General features: G+C 44.4%; 1 protein-coding gene and 1 non-coding gene across 7 annotated transcripts in view; both read left to right on the top strand.

The window, feature by feature from the left end:
* Nucleotides 1-24,033, top strand: part of SLC25A3 (solute carrier family 25 member 3) — a 51,497-nt gene extending 27,464 nt beyond the window's left edge. For all 6 annotated transcript variants that reach the window (XM_078775464.1, XM_068111875.2, XM_068111874.2 and 3 more), the window contains exons 4-8: nucleotides 1,700-1,879; nucleotides 8,420-8,601; nucleotides 18,334-18,506; nucleotides 18,695-18,805; nucleotides 23,286-24,033. In XM_078775464.1, the coding sequence (XP_078631590.1) occupies nucleotides 1,700-1,879; nucleotides 8,420-8,601; nucleotides 18,334-18,506; nucleotides 18,695-18,805; nucleotides 23,286-23,443 (804 nt within the window). In that variant the 3' untranslated portion in view covers nucleotides 23,444-24,033. The remainder of the gene's footprint in view (nucleotides 1-1,699; nucleotides 1,880-8,419; nucleotides 8,602-18,333; nucleotides 18,507-18,694; nucleotides 18,806-23,285) is intronic.
* Nucleotides 10,076-10,334, top strand: LOC137426338 (small nucleolar RNA SNORA53). The gene has a single exon (XR_010984295.1). It is a non-coding gene; the product is annotated as a small nucleolar RNA SNORA53 (small nucleolar RNA).
* Nucleotides 24,034-25,135: the final 1,102 nt, after the last annotated feature.

The following is a 25,135-nucleotide window of genomic DNA, read 5'->3' as shown; positions in this document are numbered from 1 at the left end:
GTTCAGACATACATGGCGGTGGCCATCTTGGAATATGACGTGGGTTGCACCCACACACCAAATTAGAATTCGGTCCTTTGCTTACGCACGGACGCACACACGGACGGAGGGGAAAACCATATTCCCCCTTTCACTCCGCGGTGCGACGGGGGACAATAAACGAACGACTAACTACTAATCTGGTGTGTGGGTGCATCGACGCATAAGGAAAAACGCTATTGAAAATTGGGTCGCCACGTCAAAATACAAGATGGCCGCCTTGTGTCCTCCACTTTGTCAACTCGCATCACTTCACCGACGGGGGACCTAGGCGTAACACTTGTTTTTATTTTTATTTTTGTAGACAAGGCCGAGGCTCGTGTAAGAGCTAACATTAATCACAAAAATACAAACTGACACATAAAACATGTGACAAAGGGAGCGGGAGACGATATGGGGAGAGGGAAGCACACAAGTACAACATTTGAGAGCCAGGACATCGGGAGATCTGTGGGAGGGAGAGGGCTTGGGGGGAGGAGGCATGGGAATGGGGGGTGGGGAGGGGGTGAGAGGTATAAAACACATGGGCACTGCTTGGACTTCCAGGAAAGAAGTCTGTATTTCAAAAAAGTGGATCTGGGGTGAATTAACGGGGTAGAAAAGATCAAGGTTTTGGATGGGAGAAGATAAGAGACAATGGGCTCCCACTTCGAGTCTTTTAAAAATAAAAACCCATAATACCCAAATTTGTGGACTTGTCTAACGTTTTCCCATTTTCCTCTGACGAGTAGGTTGAACTGGATGTTGTGATATTCTCGTGGATTTTTCATAATTCTCAAACACAGGAAATTTTCGATCCTTATCCTCCGATAAGTCGCTGTTTGTGTTCATACATTTCAATGCTTGTCCACAGCCTGTCTTTACATTTTCCGCTGCCCAAAAGACAAATGGATTAGTCCCAGATGAAGGGCACACATCAATAAAGAACACAGACATTCCTCCCTTTCACTCCATTTGAATAATAATGTTTGCACATTGCAGTTTTTATTTGGTCAGAGAAGACTTTGTTTCGGTTACCTGGTTGCATCTCTTGGGCTGAGGTATCTGCGTCCAAATACGGAAGTGATCATTCTGGATTACTCTATGCTGCCGTAGATTGTTCTTTTTATCGTTCATAATGAGCGCTCACTATTTTTTGTTGTCGAGTTATTTCAAACCTCTGTCTCGGACTTGGATCATTTTGGTTATTATCTGCCCCATTGTCCACCATATTTTAATTTCTTCCTCGTACCCTCTGTTTAATGAAATTATTAATAGAAAGAACAAAAAAAATGATTCCTTCGCTCTCACCCCCTTCTTGCCTCCTTCGCTGTCACCCCCTTCTTGCCTCCTTTGCTGTCACCCCCTTCTTGCCTCATTTGCTCCCACCCCCTCCATGCTTCCTTTGCTTGCTCTTTTGTAATCCTGAAATTTTGCTTTTTTAAAATGTTTATTATAAAAAATTTTTTGTAGAACCATGCATGGTTGGAGTTTTTAACAAAATTAAATTCCTTTATTAAGTCGTTTAAAGTGGTTTGCATCGTTTTTTTTGTATTTTCATTGAAGTTAAAGATCATTTGTTTGCACGCTCAACAACAATAAATGCTTGCACCGTGACCTTTTGAACTCCTGCGATTTGAAACTTTGAATTTGTGGTTCAAACTTTGCTGTTTTTTGCTAGGTTAACCCATTGAAGTACAAGAATATCTTCAATGGATTTTCTGTCACGTTGAAGGAAGATGGGACACGAGGCCTTGCCAAAGGTTGGGCTCCCACCTTCTTTGGCTATTCCATGCAAGGCCTGTGCAAGTTTGGTTTCTATGAGATATTCAAGAATGTCTACAGTGACTTTCTTGGTGAGGTATGTATCTTTTGTTTTGCAAACATCTTGTTGTTTGATCTTATTTTATACTTTTGTAATTCAAGAAAAGCAGCACTGGATATTCATACATGTTAAGCTGCATACTGAGCAAGTTTTTATTTTATTTTTTTGTGATTAAAAAAAAATATTGTCGGTTGATGCGGTGTACACCCTGCAACAACAAAACTATGGCAATGCAAAAGGCCGACCTTGTTCAACATCTTGCACAGTCGGTGAAAATACAATGAAACAAATATTTTGTGCAAAACGCTGCATATAATAATTCTGCCCAAAGTCGATTCGGTTTCTGAACTACCAAACCAGGGAGGTGGGGAGGTGAATTCCAGGTTATCCTGGTCCGAGGTAACTACGCAAATTTTACGCTCTTGGTGCGTGCAAGAAGCGAAAAGCGTGGTTAAGCAATTTGTTCACTCTTTCTGTCTAGTCTTCAGTCTATGATTGAGGAGCTACTTTTAATTGTCCCCCATCGCACCGTGGAGCGAAAGGGGGACTATGGTTTTCCCCTCAGTCTGTGTGTGCGTAAGCGAAGGACGGAATTCTAATGTGGTGTGTGGGTGCAACTAGGCATAAGGAAGAACGCTATTGAAAATTGGGTCGCCCCGTCAAACGCCAAGATGGCCGCCACCATATATCTGAACCTTGTGAGCGAAATATGTTGAAAAATAAACGAACTACTAACTTCTAATCTGGTGTGTGGGTGTATCTAGGCATAAGGAAGACCGCTATTGAAAATTGGGTCGCCACGTCAAAATCCAAGATGGCCGCCTTGCGTCTTCCACTTTGTCAACTCGCATCGCTTCACCGACGGGGGACCTAGGCGTAACGCTTGTTTTGATTGAATGTTGTATTTTGAAATCGGAATACGAGCCTGCAGTTCAGCAGTACTTTGGCAGTGAATTTGGTAAATTGTACGGAGACTCATCCCGATCGTGCATCCGCAGAGGGGAGTAAGGTAATTGTTTGTCTGTCTGCCTGTGGCAGTGAAGCATAATTGAAAAACATTCCAAACTGGAAACCTACTGTTTATAGAGACAAATAACCCATTTAACACCTTTAAATAAGGTTGTGTCAAAGATGCTGCATCAATAGCAGTAAATTTCCGAAAAGTTGGATATTAAATTGGAAGTATCAAAGCGAAATGAAAAAGGTGAACATTCTGTGGATGTGGGACTCGCTCTCGGTATTACCAAATCAACATCAAGGACAATTGGTGTCAATGTCGATTAAAATCAATGAAAGTTGAAAAAGTGCTCAGAACAGGCTTATCACATGATTTATCAAAGCAAGGTTTTTTTTTTTTGGGTTTTTTTTTTAAACAACTGGACTACTGTCCAGTCGAGTTCATCACATACTGAACCCGTCGTCGTCTGTCGTCCAGTAACTTTTCGACGTTAACACTCCAGCATCCACAAATATCAACCGATTCTGATCAAACTTGACATGCAGCATCCTTACCCCAAGGACCAGCTGGTATTACATTTCATCCCGATCCGTTGAAAAATGGTGGACTTAGGCGACCATTTTGTTTTTGGTCATGAAAACGACGTTAACACTCTAGCGTCCACAAATATTAACAGATTTTGATCAAACTTAGAATGTTTAACCCTTACCACACAAGGAAGGTTGCTATTGCATTCCAACCCGATCCATCACAAAATGGCCGCCATAGGCCGCCATATTGTTTTCAGCTCAAACGACGTTGACTAACGTCCACAAATATTTATGGATTTTGATCAAACTTGGTGTGAGACTCTTACCACACAAGGTAGGTTGCTATCGCATGTTAACCCGATCTGTCACAAAATGGCCACCAGAGGCCGGCATATTTTTTCAGCTCTTCAGAAAAGCACAAGAATTTAGGATGCTGAAACTGAGAAAGAAGTGAACACAACATATATGGAAGTGAAATGTATATATAGAAATTGACAAAAATCTTTTAAATTTAAGTCAAATCTAGTACAGACAACTGACCTACTTTAAAGTTGGGTTCTGCTTCCCTGGAAGCTCTAGTTTTTTTAAAATGCCGTGAACAAACTTTAGTCACAACATAACAAATATCATTTGTGCCAAATTTGGTCGCAATCCCTTCAGCGGTTTCGGAGAAGTTGCAAGTGTTTACGGACGGATGACGTGCCATCGCATAAGGTCCCCTGAATTTTGTTCCAGGTGAGCTAAAAATAGGGGCAATACCCCTGGTGCTCACCTCGTAGAGTAACGCAGTATACTACTTTATACAGCACTGTATACAGCAAAGCATACAGCACTAACTAAAGGTATTTTACGCCAATTTAAATTGGTTGCTGGAAGACAGGTCAGCATGTGGAACCATATCAACATAATCATAGGACTTTAAACAATCAAAAAATACTTATTTTGGGGGGCAAACCCTCCCACCCCATGTACCTTCCCAGACCCCAATTTTTTTTAATGCCTTGATCAAACATTGGTACATCACAGGTGTTGAAGGTTGTGTTGAAGTTTCATCGAAATTGTGTGTGTAGGTTCTGAGAAAAAAAGCAAATATGTACCTATTTTGGGAGGCAACACCCCCCCCCACCCCTCCCCGACCCCCTGTAGACTCCCTCAGAGGCTGAATATTTTTTTTTTTTTTTTTTTTTTTTTTTTAAATGCCATGAATAAACTTTAGTCACAACATAACAAATAATTTGTGCCAAGTTTGGTCACAATCCCATTGGTGGTTTTGGAGAAGAAATTGCAAGTGTTTGCGGACTGACGGACGGACGACGTGCCATCTCATGAGCTCCCCGAAACTTCATTCTTGGTGAGCTAAAAATGGAAAGCAAACCACGCATGCATGGAGGCCACTCCATGAAGGACAAACTGTAAAGTTAGGTGGGTTTGGGGTGGAGTTCTTTGGGGTAAAAATGTCGTTTTTTGGATTGGGGACAATCTGAGATTGTGGTGAACAATTGTCTTGAAGACCTCGAGGCAAGAGGATGTTAAAGTTGATTGCGCAGGTGAGAAAAATGGGAACAAATGAGTTGGGTCGAGCAGTAATCCTGGATTTCAGTAGTTTTAACAAAATGGCATTGATGGTGGACCGTATGAGCCATGCAGAAATCTGGGGAGTGGCAAGGCAAAGCACTAAGGGCAGAATGTGCAAGACAAGAAAGAAGGCAGTGGAAGACAGACAACCGACCTTTCTGTGATGGGCCCATAGACTCAGCTTCATCACGGGCAATTCCAATGATCTTAAAGGCCTTGGTTTCTACGCAGTACTCAAAGCTGCGGATGAAAGCCTTGTTGGTGAATAGGAGTTCAGGTGTGTCTTTGTACGATGAAGGATGCGCAGTCGTTGGCTGGCTTTGGAAGCCAACGTTCAAATGTGGTTTGCCCAAGATTGATCATGTCTGACAGTGTAGTATGACTGAGGAGTTTGAATGACTGAACTTTCTCATGAGGATTGAAAGTACATGGGAGGGGGAGGAGGGGAAGTGGTGTGACGATTTGACCGACGGTCCTTTCGGAGAGAGAGGGTGTGAGATTTGTCAGGATTGATGGACATATTCCAAGTTTGACCAGCTTGTGATTGTTTCCCCCCCCACACCCCCCAATGTTTGAAGATGGGGAAGAGGCTGCAGCCTGTTTGTCTGAAGGGTAAGGGATGGCATGGCAGAGGGTGGAGTCATCAGCAAATAGAGGATTTTCCAGTCATAGGTTTCATTGATGAAATCAGATGTAGGACTGGGCCCAGAACACGACCTTGTGGCACTCCAGCCTTGACAAGGAGACCAGATGAAAGAATTCTGTTGATTGCCGCACGTTGGCTTCGAGAGTAGTGGAAGTCAGTAAGTCATGTGTGGAGTTGGCCTTGGATGACAAACACAGACAGTTTGGAGAGCAAGGCTGGATGCCAGACTATCAAGAGCGAGCTATGTCCAGAGAGACGGCCCTGATCTCATGTCTGACATTGAGGGTCTCCATCCATTGTTGGGTTAGTAGAAGTCGCATTTCCAAGGTGGAATGACCTAGTTTGGTGATTGGTGGTAGTCTGAAACCAAATTGGTGATTGGAAATGCGGTTGTTGGAGAAAAGGACGTTTTTCCTATCAATTGTCATGATGTATTGCATGACGTTGGCTGATGATTGGAAGTAAGCAGATAGGTCTGTCGTTGAGAGGAATCGTTTTGTACCTTTTTATGTAATGCAGCGATTTTGGTGGATTTCTAAGTAGATTGAAGATGGTGTTGTGCAAATGACAGGGTGATAAAGGCAGAGAAGAGAGAGTGTGCAAGAGCAGCAGAGCAGTGTTTTTCGGACACACGAGCTCATACCGTCCGGTCCAGTGGTAGAGTCAGAGTCGAAAGTTGAAAGAACCTTCTCTGCCTTCTCAGGTACAAAAGACAGAGTTCTCCAGGAGCAGTGGCGTATGACAGGGAAGGATTGGTATCGAGTGAGGGGTTGGGGCGCACTATTTGGAAGGAAACAGAATTGAGGCATTTGGCGTTTTCCTCGGGCAGAGTTGGCTGTGGTGCCATTTGAAGTGAGGGAAGGGATGGAAGGGGAATATCCTCAAGAGACGGACTAACAAGGTGCCACCAGGTTTTAGAGGGCGGAGACAAGTTTGAAAGTTCTTTCTTGAGGTTTGGCAAATGTTGTTTTCTGGTTCTCCTGAATGTGCACACTCTCGCCGCATACTTTGTGTAATGCACCGAGATTGCCTTTGGTTGGATTTGCCTTCGAGGAAGAGACTTGTTTTTTTGTTTTTTTAAGAGCAACTGCCTCACCACAGGATTCAGTGTACCATGGTCGGAAAGAAGGGTACGATAATTGAAGATTAAATGGGATGAATCTGTGTACGAAAGAGCTTGTTTCTGTGGAAGAATTCCCAGGCTAAGTTAACATTGGGGGCCAGAGTTAACATCAGTGGTGGTAGATATGGGAGACCAGTTCTGAAGAGAAATGGCTGCTAGCAGTCCCTGCGAATCTGCTTTCAAGAGTGAAATGCAAGACTCGCCGGCATTGAGGCAGTTCTCTGAGAATAGCCAGATGTGTTGACGTGATAATATTTCATATAGAAACAAGACCCAAAAGGCGTAGCCAGGCTAATGTGATACTGCTACGTTTGTGGGAGTAGAGATTAATCCCATAGGAAAGGCAGGATTGTGTAGTTTAGCATGGACCGTGTGTTGCAAAGAAGAAGAATCTCCATGTAATAAGTAGGGAATCTGTATGGAATAACATCATATATGTCCATACGAGGGGTGGAGTTATGCTAATTAGGTAGGGCTTAAGGATAATCCCCAGTGAGTAATTGCGCTCCTGAGATTTTTCCTGATGTTTTTACATTCACTCGGCCAGCCATGCAACTTGCCCCATTGCTACAACACCAACAAGCCTGACAAACGCAGCACATTCCATCGTGCAAGTGAACCCCGAACGGCAGCTAGACTCTGCCTTGATGACACGTGGTGGAGAAACCATGCCCCGAGCTCCGTGACTGGTTAAGGAGCCACAGGATGATGTAATGGGGGCATCGGGATTGGTCGGGGTGGGGGTGGGTGGGGTCAGCGAGGGACAAATGAGGATGCATCACCCTCCCTCGCTCTCTCTGGTGCTGGCTTCATGTGGGGCACACGCTATTGTCTCTGGCTCTCGGCTGAGGCTGGCTCGTGTGCGCTTTTTGGAGAGAACGTTTCAGAGGTTTGGGGAGCCTTTGCAACGTTGGAGTGGGTGTTGTTGACGGTGGTGCTCCTCGGAGACTGAGGAGGCCACGAGCAGACCGAAAGAGGCTGTCCTGTCTTGTCTGCTTGCCTCAGTCACTCCAGCAGTTGACTACGGGCGCGACTCCGCACCATCTTGTGTGCTTCCCGCGCGGTGACTCGGGTTCAACGACAACCGAGCTCGGGGACGGAGCACCCGTTGGGTCAGCTTCAGCTTTGCTGGTGTGCTGCCACCTCAATGGTGCGTTCTTGTTGCTATGCAGCGCTCATTGGCCTCGCAAATGGTCCTGCAACTGGGTTGACTGCCAACCCACCCATCTACAGAGATTTGTTCTGCCGCTTTTTGCAATTGAGGAGGTTCACATCCCCGGTCCGCACCATATTATGCCGGTGGCTGTTGGATTTGTAATGAATTGTGTTGTGGGTTTTGTAATGTGTAATGTTGTGCATTGCAAAATGTGTATGGATGCGCTGTGGAGATGGGGATGGAGGGATGGAGATGGAGTGGGGAATTTAGAAAAAAAGCAGAATTATAAAAGGGGGCATTGCCCTGTCCACTGATAAGCGGGGAGAGGTAATCTAACGAAACAAAATACCACTTGTATATCTAAACTCAAGGATGCCTTTGTATTGGATGTGACTCCCCAGCGTCTTCCAAAACCACAACAATATGTTTGTGTGGTACATGTATTCATGGTGTGCCGTTGTCATTTCCTTGATGATGGAGTTAATTGAACATTTGTCGCCTTTGAGCCAAACTCTGAAGCTTGATTGATGTCTAACATGTCTGTTGTATTTGTTAACAATTTTTTTTTGTTGTTGCTCTGACTGGCAGGAAAAGACATACATTTGGCGCACATCGCTGTACCTAGCAGCCTCTGCTAGTGCTGAGTTCTTTGCAGACATTGCACTCTGTCCGATGGAGGCATGCAAGGTTCGCATACAGACACAGCCTGGCTTTGCCAACACATTGCGTGAGGCTGCACCAAAGATGTATGCAGAGGAAGGCCTTTGGGCGTAAGTACGGTACATGGACATAACAACACAACAACATGCATTTTAAAGGCCATTTTCCCTACTAGAGTGGGGGTTAGCCTTGTGGTCCCCATGACAATCTTCTCCATTTTGCCCTATTTTCTGCATCTCTCCTTGTTAACCCCCTTGCCCGCATTTCTTCTTCCACCATCTTTAGCCAAGTCTTTCTCTGTCTTCCCCGTCCTCTACTTCCTTCTACATTCATTTCCATCGCTCTTCTCAACCAGTCACTTTCATCCTTCCTCAACACATGACCAAACCCATCTCAACCTGTTCCTCTTCACAGCATCAATCACAGGCTCTATTCCCATCATCTTTCGCAATTCATCATTTGTCTTCCTCTCTCTCAACGATACTCCGCACATCCGTCGAACCATTCGCATTTCCACCCTTTCCAACCTTCATTGCTGCTCTACGTTCATTACCCATGTCTCGCTCCCATAAATCATAATACTTCTCACACATGCAGCATACACCTTTCCCTTCAACTTCAACGACACTCCCCTCATCATCAGCATGCCACTCAGTTCCCGAAACTTCTTCCATGCACATCTCACTCTAGCAACCGTTGCCGAGTCTGATCCACCTTCTCCATTCAGCATGTCTCCGAGGTAGCAATATGTTTTCACACCTTCCAGCTTCACGCCGTCTCCAAGATCCAACTCAACATCAGCATCACGGCTGCGGTTTAAACATATTTTAATAATATTTAAACAAAACCATGAAAAATAATCTGGGAAAAGTCTCTAAGTGAGAACGTGGATTTGAGAAAGGGAGCAGAGGTGGAAGAAAAACGAGATATAGGGGGCGGGGCACAAGTCGAGACGAGGAGGAGAGCGAACAAGCACGTGTCCGGGAGGAGAGAAAGAATTAATATAGAATTTTTTGTTTATTTGTTTGTTTTGTTTTTAAAAACGTTGGACAAAGGGTAAGATGTTCGTGAGAGGTAGGGCGGAGAAAAGAAAATCAAAGAAACGAGCAAATACTATGAAGGAAAGAACGTATATTCACAAAATACTGACGGGGGGGGGGGGAGGGAGCCTGGAAAGACCAGGCCGCGCGTGAGGTGCGAATAATAAAAACGACTAATTACACACAAATTTGCAATAATTACAAAACCAAAACTAAATAGAGAAACACAATAACACATACACAATAAAATAACCAGTGGAAATTTGACAAAGACACGAATGGGGAAATACTCAAACTTTGATGTCGTGGAGAGATCGAAGCAAGCCTCGTCGCTCGAGGGACCAGAAGCGGAAGCATATCGTGCTTGGAGCATATATCATATGATAGCATTGCTTGCATGATAGCATGATGGCATAGCCTGAAGCATATCATATGGTACATGTACATACATGTTTATAAATCTCCCATAAGTATTTTGATTTGCTAAAAAAATGTTTTTGCTTTATCATTATAAACTCGTTCAATTCCATTGCAGATAATTATTTACACGCTCCTTAGATCCACTTCTGGGGCATGTCATTTTTCACTTCCTGGACTGTTTGGCATTGTCCTTAGAGATCAGTGAAGGGGAAAGGTCTCATTGAGATGGGATGCCCAGCAACCTTGGTTGTACTGTCGGAAGTGCTTGAGTCATTGGTGTGTGAGAGCATTATACCTGTGTGTTGGGCCGATTGCCCCACTGGACGCGGCCAGTTGTAACTGGAAGCATTTTGCTAGTGGGGCTGGCACGGGGCACGGACATTCATTGAAAACGCCGAATTATTTTTACTATTTACTCTTCCATGTACATATGAAAATGGATTCCATATACATATGACACTTGCATGCATGTTGGCTTGTCGTTGTGTGCAGTGGTTGGCTGTAACTGTCGTTTGCTGGCCTGTACTACGAGTGCAGTATTGTAGGTTCAACATTGCACTTGACAATACTTTGCTTCCCAAGACATTTTGCTTTGCTCATTTGTACTCGCATAGATTATTTTATTGGCAGCCTCCAAATTATGGCTATGCTTTTGTATTTGCACAACTGGGGGAGTGCTGAGCGTTGCGGTGTTTATGTAGTTTACATGCAAACCATGACGTGCCTTTATCGGTCGATGAAATGTATATTTGCCTCTTTTGATTGCAGGGGTGCAAGAGTCTATCCGAGGGACGGCCCGGCCCACACATTCATTTTTGACGCTCTGCCTCAAGCACCAGGGTGACAGTTTATAGTTGGGCCAAATGGAATAGAAAAGGGAAAACATCTGGTAGAGTAGGAAGAACAAATGGGGTGAAAAAGCTGAAACACACCACAAAGGGGAAAGTGCAGATGAAACAGAAAAGGAACCAACCAACCGAAATAAAAATGAGACAGCAATATGACTACCTTCGAAGAAAGAGAATACGACAAAGAACCAATACTGATAGATTATGACGTATGTAGAGCCTTGATAGAGCATACAAATGGGAAATCCCCAGTTGTCGATGAAATTCATCACAACTTTAAGGTCGTTTTGAAGGAAGCAATGAAAATTTAAACCGCTATCTGTGCACAGTTTTGTTAGTGTTGATAATTAATTTACTTCCAAAGGCTGGAGTCATGATTGTAAGAAGATTTGTTAACCATTTAATGTTTGCTGATTATACAGTACATGCTGCGTAAAACCACCTTGGGACCGGGCCGATCTGGGTTTTATAAACCGTCGGCCTGCAGATTAAGCAATGCGGCAAGGCTCGTACCCTTACTCTGTTAACTATATGTACATATGTAGTTCAAAAATGTATTTTTTGTCACATTACAACCAAACGCAGATTGTACAATACATATAGCCTAATTATTAATGAATCGCCGAATGTCTGGGAACCATGGGCTGTGACCTCGAAGGATCCCGGATGTCACCTTGAAATTTTTGAAACCGGTCCATGTTGTCAAATCCTCGCTTCTCAAGACCGATTTGCAGACTGAAAGCAAACCCACGTTTCAGCATTTGAAGGACTGCCTCAACTTTTTCATTATCTTCAGTTGGGATCATCATCAGAATCCTGATCTGATGCATTCATATCGTTGATTTCTGACACGATTCCTTCCAAGACTGCTTCATCTTCCTCTTCGTCGTCGCCAGGCATCACCGGAATTTCATCGTCGATGCTAGCCCAAGCTTGGAACTCTTCTGCAGCCATTCCAGTCCATTCCATTTTCTTTGCATTCCAGGAGGAGGATCAACATCAGCTGCAGCAAGCTCTTCCTCTTGAGGTTTGAATCTTTTTTTTTTTCCCCAACCATTGAAGATAGTCTCTGAAGAGACCTTGGACCAGGCTCCAGAAAACGTGCATGGCATCAAGCATATTCATTTTCTTTGCAGTCTTGGTTGCTGTCAGGCGATCACCTTTGTCCTCAAGCATGTCTGATTGCTCAACAACAACACAACAGGCATTTTAAGGCCATTTTCCCTGCTCGAGCGGGGGTTAGCCTTGCGGTCCCCATGACAATATTCTCCATTTTGCCCTATTTTCTGCATCTCCCCTTGTTAACCCCCTTGCCCGCATTTCTTCTTCGACCATATTTAGCCAAGTCTTTCTTGCCTTCCCCGTCCTCTACTTCCTTCTACATTCATTTCCATCACTCTTCTCAACCAGTCACTTTCATCCTTCCTCAATACATGACCAACACATGACCAAACATGTCTGATTGCTCGATGCATTATAAGCCTTTCTTGGCCGAATAATGCCCATATCATATTACATGTCTGCATTTATATCATATTACATGGATGTCTGATGTCGATCTGAGAATGCTCCAGGAACGTCAGCTTGTGTGCCGCAGTTGTCAACAAGGAGGATGATGATCTTATCCTTCTCCCAGTGCTTGTTCCAGTTTTTCAACCAGTCACTCCAGATTGATCCGCTCTTCCAAGAGTTGTGTTGAGATTCGTACAGCACAGGGAAGGTCTTTACATTTTTTAAACGTCGTGGGCTCTTCAACTTCCCAATCACCAGCAGTTTATCCCTCACTCCTTCCATGCTGCAGCACTCAAGTGCAGTGATGCGATATTTTGCCGTTTTGAAACCACGGCCATGTCGATGCTATTCCTGGGTAAAGTATGTTCTGTCTGGTAAAGCTCTGAATTAAATTCCTGTCGTCTGCATTGTAAGTGGAAGAAGGTGGATACGTTTCCAGAATTTCTTGCAACTGTTTCTGCTTTCACTGCATTGAAGGGTAAACATCTGCCTCTGCAGCTTCTCGAAGTTTCTTGAAGGTCAAGCCGTGTCGTTTCTTCCATCGTTTGGAACCAACCATTGGTTGCCTTTAAGTCCGCCCGCCGCCGCAACGGTTTCGTTTCCTGCTTGGTCCGCTGGTTTGTATTCTTTCTACAATGGAAATCGATTATTGTTCGGGAAGTTCTTCCCAACACTGTTGCAAAAATTCCCACAAATGTGTTGCACTTGTAGGATGCTTTGCTTTCACCCTTCTGTCCAGTTCATCCCAAACCAGCTCGATGGGGTTCAAGTCTGGAGACTGTGCTGGCCATTCCATGATTTGAAGCCTACCGTCTTGTTCTTTTCCTCGAAGGTAGTTTTGACATAGCCTGTAGGTGTGTTTAGGGTCATTATCTTGCTGCAGGATGAACCCCTGACCAACTCGGCGTATACCAGAGGGTATTGCATGGCGCTGCAAAATGCTGTGGTAGCCCTTTTGGTTCAGGGTGCAAGTTGCCGACTCTGGATCCAGCAAAAGAGCCCCAGACCATCACGCTTCCTCCTCCATGTTTGACAGTTGGTGTCACACACTGAGGAACCATCCTTTCGCCTATTCGACGGCGTACAAAAACCCTGCATGGTGAACCAAAGATTTCAAATTTTGATTCATCGGTCCATAAGACCTTCTTCCAGTCTTCAGTAGTCCACTGGCGGTGCTTCATGGCCCAGGCAAGCCTCTTTTTCTTATTTTGCCATCTTAGCAATGGCTTTCTTACTGCTACTCGACCTGTCAAACCTGCAGCTCGAAGTCTTCTCTTCACAGTTGAAACTGAGACTTGCTTACTTCGACCAGTGTTAAGCTGTGCTTGAAGCTGTTGTCCTGTGAGCCGCCTGTCACGCAAGCTGTTGACTCTCAGAAACTTGTCTTCTGATTCTGTTGTGGCTTTGGGTCTGCCAGACCTCTTCCTGTCAGTTTCCTCCAGTTTACAAGTGCCTTTTGATGGTGTAGGAAACTGTCACTGACACCCTGGCTTGCTTTGCAATTTCTCTAAAGAAAAGACCTACACTTTTAAGGGTTATAATGGTCTGTCTGTCTTCCTTTGTTAATTGCCTTTTTCACGCCATGATGATAGCAATATACGACATCCTGCAGTGCAATATTGTCCAAATAATGCTTCAGAGGGTGTAATAACAGTCTGTTCCAATACTGCTTTTATACAGACAGGGGGTTTGTAATCAGGTAATCAGCAGAGGTTGGGACACCTGTAGGAATTGTTTGCATCAACTTTCAAGGCTTAATTTACTTACGTTACTGCAGAACAGCTGCAAGTTTTCAACCCATTACTTGTTCCCTGAAGAAGGCCTTTTTTTTTTTTTTACAATATAACTGTGCAATTTACATTATTTTCCCGTTTTTGCTAACCTGATCCTTTTTCTTTTTTTTAACCACGAGCAGTTTACTGCTTACCTTTGTACCATTTCAGGTAATTCACTGGACTTGAATTGCTTAAATTTCAATGAAAACTGGAAAAATTGAGGTGTTCTAAAACTTTTGACCAGTAGTGTACAACTTCAAAAGTGATTACAATAATAAAATGTAAACTCTATTTGAGCAATCCTTGGGGGATTGTTTTTTTTGTTTTTTTTTTTTTTTTTTTTTTTTTTTTTTTTTTTTTTCCTATACAAGATCGAGGCTCGTGAAAGAGCGAACATTAATCACACAGAAAGACAAACCGACACATAAAACATATAACATCGGGAGCGGTAGACAAGATGGGGAGAGAGGGGGAAGGACACAAACACAACATTTGAGAGCAGGGACCGAGAGACATGGAGACATCGAGAGATCTGAGAGAGGGCGAGGGCTTTGGGGGGGGGGGGGGGGGCATGGGAAGGGGGCGGTGGGAGAGGTATAAAACATATTGACACTGCCAGGACTTCCAGGAAAGAAGTTGGAATTTCAAACAAGGTGGATCTGGGGTGAATTAGCGGGGGTAGAAAAGATCAAGGTTTTGGATGGGGGAAGATAAGAGATGGTGGTGAACAGCTGTTTTAAAGACCTGGAGGGAGGAGTGGGATTGAAGGGAGTGAGGGAGTTTGTTCCAGAGGCGGGAGAAAAGAGGAATGAAAGAGTGAAGGTGAGCAGAGAGCCGAGATTTCGGCAGTTTAACCATCAGAGGGTTGCTGGCAGATCTTGTGCGACCTGTAGGAATATTTGGGGGACAGAGCACAGAGAGAGAGCTGGGGGTGCAAGGCTGGAGAGGAGTCGGTAGAAGACAGAAAGACCACCTACCTGCCTGCGGTGAGTGAGTGAAAGGCCCTCAGAGATAGCTTCATCGCGGGAGATTCCAATAATTCTGAAAGCTTTGGTTTCAACAGCGTGAAGCCGAGCTAGGTGTGAGGCAGGAGCACCGGCCCATAGGGGAGAACAGTATTCCATTGAGCTGCGGATGAAAGCCTTGTATGTGGTGAGGAGCTCAGGTGTGCCGAGGAAGGACTTCGCACGACGGAGGATGCCCAGTCGGCGACTGGCTTTGGAGGCCAGCTTGGAAATGTGGTTTTCCCAAGAAAGATCATGGCAGATAGTCAGACCCAAAATCTTGAGCGACAGAACTTCTTGGAGAGGATTGTTGAGAAAGTAGATGGGAGGGTTGTCCAGTCGATCTTTTCGGAGAGACATAGTAAGAGTGTGAGATTTGTCAGGATTGAAAGACATGTTCCACTTGTTTGACCAGTCTGTGATTTTGTCCAGGTCTTCAGAGAGTGAGGAGGCAGCAGACTGCCGAACTGAGGGAAGAGGAATGGAGCGGCAGAGAGTGGAGTCATCAGCAAAGAGATAGAGAGGATTTTCGAGAGAGTCAGAGAGATCATTGATGAAGACCAGAAAAAGCACGGGGCCCAGAACACTGCCTTGGGGAACTCCAGCCTGAACAGGAAGAGGAGATGAGAGAAACCCATTCAGGGCCACACGTTGACGACGACTAGAGAGGAAGTCCGCCAGCCATGCGTGGAGATTTCCATGGATACCAAAGGATGAGAGTTTGGTGAGCAGAGCGGGGTGCCAGACCGTGTCGAAGGCACGTGATATGTCGAGGGAGACAGCTCTAATTTCCTGTTTGGCATTGAGGACCTCCATCCATTGTTGAGACAGCAGAAGCAGCATGTCCAGAGTAGAGTGACCTGATCTGAAACCAAATTGATGATCAGAGATCAAGCCATTGGAGAAGAGGAAAGATTTCATATCCGAAGCAATGATGGATTCCATGACTTTGCTGATAATTGGGAGAAGGCTGATTGGTCTGTAGTTGCTAGGATCTGTTTTTGCACCTTTTTTGTGCAAAGCGGTGATGTTGGCTGATTTCCAAGCAGATGGCAGTTGACCTTGAGCAAAAGAGAGGGTGAAGAGAACAGAGAGAGGGTGAGATAGAGCAGCAGAGCAGGATTTTAGGACCCGTGGGCTGATGCCGTCGGGTCCAGTTGCAGAATCAGAGTCGAGGGTTGACAGAAACTTTTCCACCTTGTCAGGAGGAAAGGACACAGAGTCCAGGAGCAGCAGGGTACGACTGGGTATGGTGGATACAGAGAGGGATGGGTTTGGGACACAAGATTTAGAGGCAAACACAGAGTTGAGGCATTCAGCTTTTTCACGTGCGGAGTCAGCTGTGTAGCCGTTTGAGGTAAGGGAGGGGATGGAGGGGGAACAAACACCAGAAACGGATTTGACCAGACGCCACCAGGATTTGGAAGAGGGAGACAGATAAGAGTTCGGTCTTGAGAACGGAGAGATATTGTTTCCTGGCTCTCCTGAGGGTGGACACACACTTGTTTCGGGCTTTGTGAAAGGAAATGAGATTTCCTTCCGTTGGATTTGCTTTCCAGGAGACGAAGGCAAGTTGTTTCTGGGCAACAGCCTCACCACAAGATTCCGTGTACCATGGACGGGAGGAAGGGTATGACAACTGAAGACGAGATGGGATAAATCTGTGCATGAGAGAGAGCAATTTACTTTGGAAGAATTCCCAGGATGAGTTGATGTCAGAGGTGGTAGAGATGGGAGACCAGTCCAGATGATTGATGGCTGCTTGAAGACCGTGCCAGTTGGCCTGAGTGAAATGCCAGACTCGTCGACGCTGAGCAGGCTCCCTGAGGATGGTCAGAGAGATGTCCACTTTAACAAGGACATGATCAGATGATCCGATCGGAACAGAAGAAGAGCAGCAGACATTTTCAGGGAAGTTAGTCATAACCAAGTCCAGAAGAGAAGATGTTCCGTTGACTGAGATCCGGGTCGGGAAATTGACAGATTGTGTCAGTCCCAGTGAGTCGCAGAAGTCCTTTGCTGAGGAGCCATGGCTGGTGAGAGGTACCCACACCCAGCCAACTGGCATGATGACAGTTGAAATCACCACATATGAGGAAGAGAGAGTTGGGATGAGTAGATAGAAGTTGGTCCATATCATCAGACAGCGAGATGTAGATGGAGTCATCACTGTTTGGTGGACGGTACAACACACATATGAACAAGAGGTGGGAGCGAAGGGGAAGCCGTAGCCAGAGGTATTCCTGGGGGTGAGGTGGAGAGAGTGCAGTGCAGGGCGAGTGAGGAAGAGTTTTTGATAAAGATAGCAACCCCGCCTCCAGGACGAGGCTCAGGTCTATCATACCGGAGGAGGGAGTAGCCCGGGAGAGATACTATGGAATCAGAGACATCATAAAGGAGGAAAGTTTCTGTTAAGCAGATCACGTCTGGTTTGACAGAAGCAACCTGTATGGAGAGATCAGTTAAGTATTGTTGGTGGTTAAATACAATAAATTCTGCAAAGATCGTTTCGGCATTCGCTATTAGAACGCCGGCTCAGACGGACTGCGTTAGCGGATCCTCTGACGTGACTGGTTTATGGAAATCTTCAATTTACGTACCTGGGTTAGGTAATAGACTATCCATAATTTTTTGCAATAGTCTGGTTTTTGTCATTCCACTGCCGGTTCTGTGGTTTAAAAAAAAAAAAAAAGTATGTAGGTGTATGTATAGGTATTTCTGTAATGTTATTTGCTTGTAGTAGTTTGTCTTCCAATTTAGTACACTACTGGAGCGTAGTTGATGGTGCGTCATCACAAATCCCCACGCTTCCCACCTAAAGCAAAGTTGAAAGATGGCAAAATTGGCCCCACCCGATGATACTGCTCTTGCTTCTTTGTACCATGTGGTGATCATAAATACCAAGTTTTGTGAATTTCTGCACACGAGCTGGCGAGACAGACAGATTGAGCAGATTACCCCCTTCTTCACCCTTCCCCCTCCCCCCCCCCCCCCCCAATTGTCTTTTTTTTTTTTCTTCAAAAAGTGGAAATAATGACACTAGATCGTACGAACATGTATAAAGTTTCAACGTAGCCTGTGATATACACCGACACTGACTGGAATGTTTGAATACAAGCCCGTATTCTGTTTTCTGCTCACTTTGCACCATTATCTTCCTTGCATGACTTCTTTCCACGTTGTAATTTTACTGTTTTGCTTTTTTTTTTTTTGTTCCCTGCTGTTCCTTCTGTGTTTGCACAGATTTTACAAAGGGGTTGCACCTCTGTGGATGCGACAAATTCCTTACACCATGATGAAGTTTGCCTGCTTTGAGCGAACGGTTGAGGCATTGTACTTGTATGTTGTGCCCAAACCACGTAGCGAATGCTCCAAACCCGAACAGCTGGTTGTCACCTTTGTAGCTGGTTACATTGGTAGGTTAAATACCTAACCTATTGGGTTCACTCACCCCCCCCCCTCCCCCCTCCCGCTCTTGCCCCAACCTTACCCACAACCACAAACATTTCACTTGCATTCAAAGGGAAGCTTGCAAGCATGGAAACTGCCATAATTGATGATTATGCTGATGCTTCATTGTGTGTGTGTGTGTGTGTGTGTGCAGCGGGTGTGTTTTGCGCCATCGTATCTCACCCTCCGGACACTGTGGTGTCTGTGCTCAATAATGAAAGCGGAAGCTCTGCTCTGGAAGTACTCAAGAGGCTTGGCATGAAAGGTCTGTTTTTATTATTAGGGATGGGAGAGGGTTGTCCTTGTCCTTAAAATGTCATACCGAATCTAACTTGATGCACTAAGAAGTGTATAGATAATATATTCCAAAAACTTTGTAAGAACGTGGACTAACATTTGCAGCAAAAGTCATGACTATGCGTAAATCTCGACACGAAGCATGCCCCATGGCACGACATAACTGTCAGGGAAAACCTTCATATTTCGAGCAGAAGTGGAATGATACCTAATCCTACGTAAATAGTTATAAATGCAACATGTCAATGGGATTTGACACTAATGTATTAATGGATACGTGTCTGCCTACGTTGGATGTCATCCCACTTATGTTTAATCTTAAAGGTCACACGAAAAGATAATGGTCACAAGAGAGAAACGAGATTCGTAGAAAAGACCTTCACATGCTTCAAACTAGTTGTGGTCTGAAAAATGATTTTTGAAGGGCACGTGACATGTTGACCTGTAGTTGAATATTGACCTGTTGAACCAAAAATTGAATCCGGTTCATCTTTGTATTATAGTCCCATACTTGTCAAGTTTGATTAAAATCCCTGCAGTGGTTCATTATTGTCGTGACATACGTTATCGTCGTAATAATAAATAAAAAAACTGGAGCGAAGTCTATGGTCCGTCGACGCAAATCCCCTTGCTTCCCACCAATAACCGTTTAAAGATGGCAAAAAGTTGCAGCAGGAATGACTTTATATCAAATTTTTCATTCTGAGTTGGATTTTTTTTTTTTCCCCCTATGTTTTGACCCTGTGACCCGAAGTCCCCACTTCCTGGGGTATGAATCGTGGGTGGTCAAAACCAAAAAAAATCGTTAAATATTTAATGTCACCTGATGTTAATTTCATATACAAAGTTTCATTTTTTCCAAGTGCCTGCAAATGCATTTTTTTGGCGTTTGACCTTTTGACCCTGCCACAGGTGGGTGGGGTTCGTGGCTGAGCCAGAAATGATATTGCTCTCGCACTTTCTTTGCCATGTGGTGGTCATAACTACCAAGTTTGGTGAAGTTCTGCTCAAGCATGTAGGAGGAGATAGCTTGATGGACGGGCAGAGTCAATTACAATGTCCCCTCTTTTTTTTTTCTTTTTTTTAATTTATTTATCACAAGGAAGGTGATAAAACCCATGGGCGGCCGGCCAGTCGGATGGCCAACTGAAAACCTAATGCTTTCGGCTGTGGAAGCACAAATGCAGTTAAAAACAAGACCAATAGCCGGTCTTGGATCTGCTAAGTGCAGGATCTGTTCCCCTCATGTGACCAGACCCTCAGCTCTGATTGGGGGATGTTGGTGAGGGATATAATATATATACCGGACAGACAAACACTGTTCCAGACGGCATTGCACTGTGGGCTACGCCATAAAAATATGGCTGCATGAAAAGGGACGATTCGTGGACCAAATAAAGACGTCAATTTCACCAATTTATCTTCTGCGGCGTTTCGCAAAATTAGCCCAGACCCTATGGAGACTGGCACACACACAGCGGGAGACTGGCACACACACAGCGGGAGCCAGCCTGTGTGACACAGGCATGTTTGTGGGGAATTATGGGGGAACCAGCCTGACGTTGGCTTAATGGTTGAGGTGGCTGGCTTAACCCGAGGATGCATGGCTCTGGTCCATTGGACCCGGCTGCCCATAGAATGCCCTCGAGCAATGCTTCCTCGGGTTGCAATTCTAGGGTCTTGAGTTCAAGCACCTGTCGTGCCATTGAATTAACACCAGGTAGGTCGACACAGCCTGTCATCGTTCTGAGGTTGGCAAAATGAGTACCAGCTAGCTGGTAAGGGGGCATTGGATCAGTGGCACAGCTGCGCCTCCAGAAAATGATGCAACCAAGCAGCCACAGGCTGCATATGAATAAATAAACTGGGGAACCAAGTTGAGAATAACAAACCTTCACAACTTGGTCCTTCAAACGGGATTCTTTACCGAAGTGGCAGTGGATACTTTGTCCTTGGAGGACTCAATTCCACCTTTTGAAACCTGCAAATGAAGGTTACAACCCACTGGATCCAATCAGCTCCAACGCCTGTCGGGCAACCTGACCACAGAGCCGAAGGCTGAGAGAGGGATATTGACAGTGCTCCTGCTTGGCATATTTATATTTACCAACACAGATCACCATCCTCCCCCCAACTTATTTTCCCCTAAGGTTCACCCAAGATTAGCCCTCATTCTGCCAGCCATTTGGAATGTATGATGGCAATGCCAGGTGGCCAGTCATGATTTTACATGTGTATGGGCCTCACAGCCTATAATGGCTCTGTGCAGCAAGCCATCTTGGCACTATTTCATTTATTTTTGTGATCCGATGTTATCGGCACTTAACTAGACTTACCTACTTTCAGATATAGGGGAATATGGAAACCTCATGCCATGTGCCATATTTTGGACAGCATTATTATGTGCTCTGCCCTATTTTGGCCAGAATTGTCACTCCAGCAATGGATAGCTTAGCCTTATCCACATACACGTAATAAAAGTCCAACTAGAGTGGCACTCGGTGGAGCACGTACCTCCACCAGGCTCAACAGTTTGTTCTGGATCTGGATCCAGACCTGAACCAATATCAAATAGCTTATTCTTGTCATGTAACAAACTAATTCACCTACTTTTGTAATAATGCATCCATAACTTTTTTGTAATATCATACTAATGTATCGTTTTTGTCCCTATTACTCAATGATGAAGAATCACTTAAACATTTTTTAGCTAGAATGGCACTCTTTGGCGTCGCGACATCAACCGATTATGCCCTTGCCCACATTACATCATTATACATACTTGAACCAAGTTTGATTTAAATCACTTCAGCTGTTCTCACGTATCACCTTTTTACCTGACATAATCACTGACCTTTGACCTCTTGACCCCAAAATCTAATCGGTTCATCTTTGCGTCATAATATATAATTATACCAAGTTTGAGTACCAGCTTTCTGGGATGAATGATCCCGGTGTGTACCCCGATTTTAGAATAGGTGCATCGTAAGAGGCGACTAAGGGTTGGCGTCAGGAAGGGCATCCGGCCATAAAAACATTACCTCAAACAGGGAACCATGATTGTCATGGGGCCTGCAAGGCTCTGGTGGGGGAAAAGGACCTTAAAACTATCATTCATTCATATACCAAGTTTGGTGAAAATCAAATGACTGATTCACAAGTTAGCTCCGTAACAGAATTTTTACTTCATGGGACCTCTGACCTTTGACCCCATCGTGTGATCCATTTATCTTTGCATCATTATACATGTGCCAAGTGTGACTTGGTTCATGTCAGCTGTTAAGTTATTGTGGAAACGAAACCCTTTTACAAACTGACCTTTGACCTTGACCCCATAATCGACTGAGTTCGCCTTTACATCATTGTACATACATGTAACAAGTTTGACTTCGATCCATTCAGCCATTCTCAAGTTATCGTGGAAATGGAAACCACCTCTCGCCGACGGATGGACAGCCGGATGGACAACCCGAAAACATAATGCCTCCGGCAACTTCATCGGCGAAGGCATAAAAAAATTATTGTCTGGATCTGTATTCAGATCTTCACCAAAATCGAATCTATTTTCCCTTGTCACACCCAACCTGTCCACCAAGTTTCATCCAAATCCGTGCATAACTTTTTGATATGCTCCTCACAGACAGGTGAGAACATAACCTCGGTTCACCTTTACTCGCAAAGGTAAAAAGGTATAACTGATTCCTGAGGATGTGCTTGTCCAGTCATTACCCACCCCATGTCTGTGACAATACCATTTGGAATGACCATTGATAGAACATTTTACCCTGAGGAAAGGGTCTTTTATACCCTTGCTTTGCGTTTTTAAACTCTATTTCCTATGAGCGGCCATTTTGATTTTGTCTCAATCTTTGTTTTCCCCAATGATGAGAGCACGAGCACCACATTTGATTAGTCAAGATGGAGTCATATTTTGTCCAAGCATTGCAAAACTAGAGGTTTTTGGAAGTGCCAAGAAGGCGTTTTGTGTTCTCGTGTTCAAAATATTGAGTTACATTTTAAATTAGGTGGCTCCTCGATCGTAGACTGACGTCGAGGAAAAGTCAACCATTGATGAGCTTTGTGTGGGGTAATTGATGCAGATGACTGAGGTCTATCTGCATAGCATAGTGGCTGGAACACAAAGGCAAGTGAATACTGCCCAGTGGATTGTGGGTAGCAAGGGTTTGTGTTGGAGTATTGGCAAAGGAAGTGGAATGCTATCCTGAGAGGTAGATGCAGACTTTGTCTTATTGAATTTGACTATAGGATTCAGTTGTTTTAAATGAACTTGTCATGTTCTTAAAGAATGCTGTTTCTTCATTGGTGAATGCTTTGGTTCTGCAGGAAAAGCAATAAACTCCAATTTGTTTTTGGTACGATGAGTTTGGTACGATTTATGTTTGGTACGTGACAGATTCTGTGACTTGCGTTTGTGTTCTTTTTTTCAGGCATTTGGAAAGGGCTTTTTGCCCGTATCATCATGATCGGTACACTCACCGCGTTGCAGTGGTTCATCTACGATTCCGTCAAGGTCTTCTTTAGGCTGCCTCGTCCACCACCCCCGGTGATGCCTGAATCTCTTAAAAAGAAGTTGGAACAGCAGTGAGATGAAAACGGGGTCAAACTCCTTGCATCCCTTGCCATGGTCATCTGTATTCACGACTCTACGGGTTCACGCACGCCCTTCCTCCCCTCCCATTTTTCATTTGGCTCACTTCACCCATTGCTTTTCCTCTTGTACCATTTGAGTCGCTCTATTGAGCCATACTAACTTAAGTGTTCAACACGAGACCTTACGAATTCCTCCTGAATGAGTAATTACCTCTGCTAGGTGATGAGCTGGTTTGACTTAATTGATCGATCTCGTCGTGGCACGACGTCACTCCATTTTGTTGATCCAGGGGTCCGCTGCTTTGAGTCGTGCTGTTGACCTGTTGCTGTGTATAGCTTGCTGATGTTTGACGACGGTTTTCACGGTGTCGATCCTTGTGGGCAAAATGCAGATTTACTTGATTGCAATTGGTGATTGTCTTTGGGCGATGCGGTGAAGCGCGAAGCTGGACAAGATCTGCTCAGTTGTGAATGGTTTTGATTAATATCCTGGTTTTATCAAGTTGAGGTGGTCAATCACTCCTGGGTTTTTGTTTGTGGCCATGGTTTGTCTTCAAAAATTAAAGAAACCTGTCCAGTTGTCCAGTCAATATCTTTTGTCCAGTTTTCTTTGGAAGGATTTTTTTTTTTTGCTCAAAACTGCATTTTTAACAATCTTCGCTGGTGGATTTTATAGGACAGCATGTTGTATTTCACGTCTGTCATTTGCCTGAAGTCGTCTTCCGTCTTCTTGGGAGTTAGCCAACGTCACCTTTGTCAACCATCTTTGCTCCTTTTATATGGCGTGAGGAAAAAGCACTTATTATTTGCCGCAAAGTTCCGTATTAGAATCCTTGGTTTAAATCTCCGCTTACAATGTGCGAAACGAAACGCTTTCAAAATTTTAAGAATTCTCACCAATTCCAACATCACCGTCATATGTATTGTTGAGTTGGTTAAACTTCCTTTGTGAATTGTGGTCATCTACCCTCCCCCCCCCCCCCCCAACCTGAACCCCCTCCCTCATATGCTATCCAGACAGAAACCATACTTGGAGAACCCTGATGCAACAAGCAGAATTTGGTTCAGTAATTATTTTAAAGCATTTTTTATTATTATTATCATTGTACTTTTGTTCATTGCACAAGAGGCTAACCCCCACTCTAGCAGGGAAAATGGCCTTAAAATGCATGTTGTTGTTGTGTGTACTTTTGTTCATTATTGAAATTTTAACAATTTTAACAGTGTCAAAACAACTTGAGTGCACCGATTCATTCCCATGATGTCCACTACCACTTGGTCCTGATGCAGCATTGTTGCAGGTTGCATGTTCTTTGAAACACCGTTGTGGGAAAGTCATTTTAAGCCGGCTGATTGATCTTCAACCACATGCATGTCCAGTCGAATTCTACATTTTGCAAGTTTCAGCTGGTAACATGGGCCATCACATACATATTGCTATTGATGATGCTGGATCTTCCAGAACAATCCTTCAGACAGATGATGAAATGATCAGATTCGGTGGTGTAATGCTTAGAGCGTCTGTTTAGGGTCGGTGGTTCGAACCCCCACAGTCATACCAACTACCTTAAAAATGGAGGTGGTGCTTCCTTCATGGGCAACACTGGCTGACAAAAGATTGTAGGTCATGCTTAAAAGCAGATACCTTATTTTAAACGCCTTTGGTGGTGTAAAGCTGAGAACATCG

The sequence above is a fragment of the Myxine glutinosa genome, chromosome 4 (assembly GCF_964187855.1).
Source record: "Myxine glutinosa chromosome 4, kmMyxGlut1.1, whole genome shotgun sequence".
Lineage (NCBI taxonomy): Eukaryota > Metazoa > Chordata > Myxini > Myxiniformes > Myxinidae > Myxine > Myxine glutinosa.
This window is presented reverse-complemented; position numbering and strand designations above follow the sequence as displayed.